The 6,734-nt window shown below is 55.5% G+C and overlaps 3 protein-coding genes across 3 annotated transcripts; all 3 read right to left on the reverse strand.

Moving 5' to 3' along the window:
* Positions 1-311: 311 nt before the first annotated feature.
* CDV56_100099 (uncharacterized protein) lies at positions 312-2,999 on the reverse strand (the record flags this gene model as incomplete). Its single annotated transcript, XM_026753718.1, has 4 exons — positions 312-1,664; positions 1,715-1,809; positions 2,215-2,582; positions 2,641-2,999. 4 exons carry the CDS (start codon positions 2,997-2,999, stop codon positions 312-314), a joined length of 2,175 nt encoding a protein of 724 aa, XP_026609513.1.
* Positions 3,000-3,645: 646 nt separating this feature from the next.
* Positions 3,646-4,618, reverse strand: CDV56_100759 (RTA1 domain-containing protein; the record flags this gene model as incomplete). Its single annotated transcript, XM_026754378.1, has 3 exons — positions 3,646-4,106; positions 4,157-4,399; positions 4,453-4,618. 3 exons carry the CDS (start codon positions 4,616-4,618, stop codon positions 3,646-3,648), a joined length of 870 nt encoding a protein of 289 aa, XP_026609514.1.
* A 696-nt stretch (positions 4,619-5,314) lies between these two features.
* On the reverse strand, positions 5,315-6,337 carry CDV56_101012 (lignocellulolytic auxiliary activity family 9 protein; the record flags this gene model as incomplete). The annotated part of the gene is made up of 1 exon (XM_026754631.1): positions 5,315-6,337. One exon carries the CDS (start codon positions 6,335-6,337, stop codon positions 5,315-5,317), a length of 1,023 nt encoding a protein of 340 aa, XP_026609515.1.
* Between the last annotated feature and the right edge of the window lie 397 nt (positions 6,338-6,734).

A 6,734-nucleotide genomic window follows, 5' to 3' on the forward strand; every position in this document is an offset into this window, starting at 1 on the left:
CTCCCCATAGTTCTCCAATTTCCATCGCTGCATCTCGATGCGTCTTTAGGAGACCTATAATCATATGTTGCTCACCCCAGCCTATGATTATACCTTCTAAAGAGGGTGATGGATTATTGGGAATCTAGGTCGAGGGGGGGGTTGGGTTTGCGGTGCGTGGCGGAGAGGCCTTTACACTCCGCCAGATGAGGTAGTCTACTACTTGTATTATATGTGATTGCCGTCTATGCCTAGATAGTGGTAGAGTGTAAATTGACTTGAATTAATATTATACATAGATCTTATAAGACATGCTACGCTTCGCTCCGCGATTATGAGTCAGATTGCACCGCAATAACAGACACAGGCCACTGCATCAACGCGACCAACCCCGTCTCCGCCGAAGAATCCACCAGCGACTGGATCTTCACAATCTCCCCATCAAACCCCCCCTTGATAAACCAGAAGCCCTCGAGAAGCGAGAAGAGCAGATGGAAGTACGCCAGGATCACATACGACAGCGCCGAGCACCCCCCGCCGCCGTCCAGGGTCGCCAGGAACCCCGCTGGCAGAAACTCCGGCCACGACATGAGCGCCGCGTCCTCCAGATCGGCCTGCACGTCGAGCGGGGTCTGCCGCCCCTCGTCCGAGAAGCGCACGACGTACAGCGTCCGCATGTACATCTGCTCCAGGATCTCCAGCGCGGCCTTCTGCTCCGCGAGGATCGGGCTCCGCGGCGCCTCCGGATGGGAGCGGGAGCCCAGGGACTCATGATAGGCTACCAGCTGCGCCAGGGCGTCGTACGTACCGTGGCAGAACGCCACCAGACGCGGCGAACACAGTCGGATCCGTGCGACGTCGACGCAGCGCAATGCTTCGCGCGGGTACATGCGCCAGTCGTCATTCGCGTAGTCGAACTGCGTCATGTCTCTGAGCGGGCCGGTGCGCAGCTCCGGCCAGTTCTGCTTGACGACCGAGCACAGGCCTTGGATGAGGTAGATCCAGTCGAGGCGGGGCTGGGCCAGCTGCGGGGTGTCGGTCAGGTTGCGGATGCGGAGGGAGGCGAGCGCGAACGCGACGAGGAGCATCGAGCCGGCGAACACGTGGTGCCGGTTCGCGCGGGGCAGGTTGCCGAGGTCCTCGCGGAAGGCTTTCAGCCCGCATTGGTGGTGCTCGATGATGATCTCGAGGTAGGCGGCGTCCAGGTCGTGGTCGCTCGTCCTGTCTGGAGGCGCCGTCCTGTCCGAGGCGTAGAAATCCAGCCCCGCCAGGGCCAGGAGCAGGTGCATGAGGGCCTCGTTCCGCATGGCGAACTGGGGGAGGACCGTTTCCCAGATCCGCTGCCGGCGCGGGTTCAGCGACATGTGCTTGCACGTGTGCAGCATGAAATGCGAGTGCAGCTGCAGATCAACCATATTCAGGGGGTGGGTTGGACTGCCGCCAGCTGCATGGCGGAGATCGAAGTGCAAGGGGCGTGGCGACCCCGAGTCTAAACGTGCTGCTGCTGCTGCCGAGCTGCGCTGGGATCGATCCTGAGCTGATTTGGAGATTGCGCGGCTCGTTCGGCTGCCGTCAGCTTGTAATTGATCAGGTGTATCGTGTCGTTGAGAGCCTGTTTCGGCGGGCCAGTCGCAGAGTTCCCCTCTCAAGGCACAGGCACCGCATGTGGGTTTGATTTCATCGCACTGGATGCGTGAGTGTCGTTCTGAAGAGCAGTGGGACACCGGACACGTACCTTGACTCTGCGCCCCTTGCAGGTAGAGCAGCCTTTTCGCGACTTGGTGTGCCTGGCGCGTATTCTTTTGCGTGCGCTTCTGTCGGACAGGTCGTCTGTTGCCATTGATTATTGCCAGTTGATTCTGTTGATGTACAGTAGTCATGAAGACTGCATGAAGTCGGAATATCACTTTTGGATCAAAGAAGTAGGTTTGCTCCGTTTGCTCTCCTGCGCCAAGACTAAGACATCATATACAGTGCTCTGGAATTCTTCACACCACCACATATAATTAAAATACATTATAGCTGATAAGAAAGTGGTCCTCTAGACCTCTACTAGATTTTTTGAGGTTCTGTGATATTAATGGTACACATTTGTTCTATCTACCAGATGAGCCTTATATAGATACATATATACCTACAACTATATCAGCACACCACTTATTACAACGAGCCACTCAACCAAGAACCAACAAGATATAAGAAGAGATCAATGAAGAGTAAAATCCAAAAACCCACTCCCCTGGAACCCCTCCGCCGTCACCATCTGGAACACAGGACTCCCCGGCTGCAGCCCCAGCTGCTTCCAGCGGTTGAAATGCGCCGTGACATCGACCGTGCCGGTGGTGCGGTGCGACCGACGGACGGACCACAGCTGGTTGAAGTTCGTGGTGCCGTAGATCTCCGGCACGTTGCGGTAGGGGAGCATGTACACATCATACACGCCGTCGTTGGCGTGCACCTGGCCCAGGATATGGCCGTTGCCGGGGGTGCCGGTGCCGTGCGACTCGACGATGTACCACTCGGTGACCGGGTTGGTGGTCCAGCCGTAGACTGCGAGGGTGTAGTCGCCCTCGGCGGAGAAGTAGCCGTCCCAGGTGAGGGAGCTGCGGAGTGTTAGCTGTCAAGGGAGGGTTGAACGGGGGGCTGTAACGTTTTACTCACCGGGTGCTGCCACCGCGGAAGCCCTTTCCGCCGAGGAACTCGCTGCGGGACGGCAGACTCCAGCCGAGCTTGAAGTGGCCGCTGTTGGGGTCCTCGGTGTAGCCGGCGCCGGCGTGGTTGTCGTTGTACAGGGAGTAGTAGTAGCCCGCGGCGTTCACGCCGTCCTTGCTGGTGCTGAACGTGGTGTCGCGACGCTGGAGGTCTGCGTTGGCCGTGGCGTTGAAGATGATCTCGCCCATGCGCTGGAGGAAGTCGAAGGACTTGCTGGCCGCGACGTCGGGCTGGGTGGTGGGATCCGAGGGCACGGCGAGGGCCCCGAGAGCAGGGAGGAAGAACAGGAGGCGGCTGAAAGTAACCATTTTGGGGAGCGATGAGAGGCAGTCTTTGAGGTTGATAGTCAGGTCAACATTTCGCAGCGGGTTCATGGGTTAAATAGTCGTCGCTTTCGGACTGCACTCGCCAGGAGATCGATCATTGTGGTACGGTTAATGCGTCCCTAAAGAGAGAATCCCTTAATCTTGGATAGTACAAAGGGGGTTTCATCTACATGAGGTCAAAGGAGCTGCCTTGCTTTCCTATGGTAACGGGATTTCTCGAGGGTCAGGCCACGGCTCACCATGTCCGCTTCTAGACAGTTAGAGACCATGGCTAAGACTAGTTGTTTCACTTTGCTACAATTGGCAGGATGAAGCTAAAAGCGGGACAGGGTCTTAGATGGTCTCAGTGGATCCTATCAGGAGTATGACCTATCGGCCCTGAGGACACAGGGGCACACGGTAATACTCCGTAGAGAGTCCATGGAGTAAGACTGGAGCCGCTAATATCTTCTATTGCTTGATTGCCCTTGGAGCATGTGATTTCGGTTAATTCTTGAGATTGAAAATGAAATGTAAATCTAGTCTATACGACGAACCAGCACGCAACTCCAAGCCATCGAGAAGAACATAAAGCCAAGACCAGAACACACCACGACATGCTAGACTCAAGTGGGTGAGCAGGTACTCACTAGGACAGCTGACTATCAAGAGCAAGAGCATCCTCGGGTATATTCCGTCGCCCCCATCGCGACCGTCGCGAGATAAACGAGCCCGGGAAGACGAGCCCCAGCGCGATCCCCGTCAGCGCCATCAAAAACGCGTCGAAGACGTAGAGGAGGTACTCGTGGCTCATGATGAAGCCCGCGTTGCCCTGGACGAACTCGACCACGCGGAAGACGGATCGGATCAGGATCAGCACGCAGGCGGCGTAGAGGGCCCCCATGAGCGTGTGCCAGGAGATCCCCGAGGACTGGGACTTGAGGTCCTTGGAGACGGTGTACTTGGGCCCGCGGACGACGCGCCAGTGGAACAGCGAGGCGACGACGATGAAGAAGCCGAACCAGAGTAATTGGATCGCTAGACCGGCGATGACGATGTGCTCGCCCGTCTCCATGGCGTCCAGTGTGCCCGCCGCCATATATCCTCCCCCTGGGAGTAGTTAGCGGGTGTCATGACCGACAGGATGAAGGGCTGCTTACCTCCGCACTGCAGCAGAAAGGAAATGACGTCTCCAACGACAAATATCTTGGTCAGCCACCGCACCCGAATCAGTGAGGCAGGCTCCGCGTCCAGCTCCATGATAAGTCGTCCGAGCGTCATGTAGATGGAGGCGGCGAACAATGGGGGAGCGACGAGGATCAACATGGTCTGGACGATATATGGGCCCAGGGCGGTGGTATCAAAGTGGGAGAAGATCCGAGCAATGTAACCTGCTGCTTCAACTATGAATCTTGTCAGCATTGTGGGAATTGTTTGAAGAATCGTCAGAACATACAGAGAAGACCGATGAGGAAAGGGACAAAGAAGTATGCCTTGTGTCTGATAATGCGATAGAGATACGCCATCGCCAGTAGGCCAAAGACCGCTGCCATGATCGCAGCAGCCGGGATTGAAGGAACATAGCGGTATAGTTTGTAGACATAGCCGTCGTTGTCTGCCATGGTGCTTCTCGCGGGAGGATTCGGATACAGTCGATACAATTGTCTCGGGGCACAAGAGATTGAACTTTCTGAGGGAGAATGCGCTGTCCACTATGATGGGAGGAGTTTTATCTCTAAATCCATTCCATCTGAACGTCTCTGCTGCACTGCCACCAGTTCAATAGGCCTATCTGGATACGAATGTACGAAGAACCAGGACTATACGGATAAACGAGTATACGAGTATACGAGATGGCTTGGTCTAGCGCCATCGTAATATCTTTTCTTGCAATTGATAGGCCGGTTGACACTTAATAATATGAATTAAAAGGCTATAGATACTGGCTCGGCCCCGCTCCGAGGTCCATCAGAAATTGAGTTTTTCTTATCCTTAAACCACCGCAGTGAAACATCAAATCGATTGGGACAGCCTCGAGCTTTGTCCTACTCTAGATTACCCGGGTTGATACAGATCTCTGGACAAATCTTTCACTAGCTAGACGGAAGAGAAGTCTTGAATTACAAACATCAACTTCTTGCCAACTCTGACGTACTATCTAGTTCCGGAGCTTCCTAACACCGGGTCAAGCACAATGTAGACAGTAGGATTGAAAGGGCAGAAAGAGAAAAGAATGGAATCAACCTTGTCAAAAAAGAAGTAGAGAGAGCAGCATAGAGATTGAACCACAGGGTGCTACCCAGCAACGACTCGCATGTCTAAACACACTGGTGATAGTAAGGGTTGTACTGGTGGCAGGTAGTGCCAGTCTCACAAGAGCCAGAACCAGTCCAGTTCAGACCACCGCACTGGGCGTATTTCTTGAGGGCTCCGGCGGACGAGGCACCCGAGCTACCGCAACCAGCATTAGCAGTGGGTGTGGCGGAAGATCTGGTGAGAGTGGTCATGGTCGTGGGAGTGGCCGAGACAGGGGCAGACGCCGAAACAGCATTGTTATTGACAGCCGGCGTGGTGACAGTGGCGGCCGAAGAGGAGCCAGCGGAAGAGGCGCCGGTGCTTCCCGCTGAACCGCCAGTCCAGACGGACGGGCCCGGGAGGTCGTAGGCCGTCGGAGTGGGATAGTAGATGTTGAAGTGGATGTTGGCATCGTCGGGCTGGTACACGCCGGGAATCTTGACGACGGGGCTGGGCGATCCGGAGCCGGAACCCGTCACCTCGATCTGGGCGCAGGTGAAGTAGAACTCGGCATTGCCGCTGAACCCTCGGTGCAGGCCGATATGCTCCACCCGGACCAGATACTGCCCGGCCGGCGTGTCCTCGGGGATCTTGAAGGACGCGGTATCCTTGCCCCAGGTGCACCAGTCCTCGTCCACGATCCCCTTGGAGGTGTCGGCGCAGAGGCCCTCCTGATACACCTTGAACCAATCGCCGGAGCCGTCGTACGATTTGACATCGCCGGGGGCCTTGGACATGTAGATCTGCAGCGGTCCCGGGTGCTTCATCGAGGCGCCGTAGGCGAGCTGGAAGCCGATCTCTGCGCCGGGGGCCACCGTATACACCTTGGTGCTGGCGGCGGACTCCATCGAGCCTTGGTTGCAGCGGAAGTCATTGCTCAGGATGTCGGAGGCGAGGGTGGGCATGTAGCCGTTGCTGTTCTTGCGAATGTACTCAAAGTCCTGGGTGGTTTTCCCATCGACGATGAGCTTGGAGAAAACATAGTGCCCCGAAACCAGCGGGGTGACGCTCGCAAGCGAGAAGAGAATGGACGAAGTGAGCTTCATTTTAAATGTAGCAAACGACCTAGTCGCGAGAGAAAGGAAGAAATAAGAATTGAAGAAAGGACAGAAGATCAACAGAACGAATGAAGGACTGTAAGAATGAACGAAGTTTGACCTGCCAGAGAACAGCAACGGCACTGTCGACTCAGCTTATATACGTCTCAGTCTCAGTCTCAGCGCTATCAGCGAGCTTGGCGCGAATAAACACGAAACCGAATGTTTCACTCTGCCATGGCTTTCTAGTATGGAGTAGGCGGATTAGGTCAAAGGCGTTTCACATATCCTCTTGTAGTCTAAACGGTTTGGTCGAGGCCTTGAGCGCGCAAGACACATCTAGGCCTGGGTCTAGATTTGACGAGAGTAGGAAATAGATACGATCTGTGGCAAACCAAGCAGCAGC

This window comes from Aspergillus thermomutatus (genome assembly GCF_002237265.1).
Source record: "Aspergillus thermomutatus strain HMR AF 39 chromosome Unknown NODE_503, whole genome shotgun sequence".
NCBI classification, from domain to species: Eukaryota; Fungi; Ascomycota; class Eurotiomycetes; order Eurotiales; family Aspergillaceae; genus Aspergillus; species Aspergillus thermomutatus.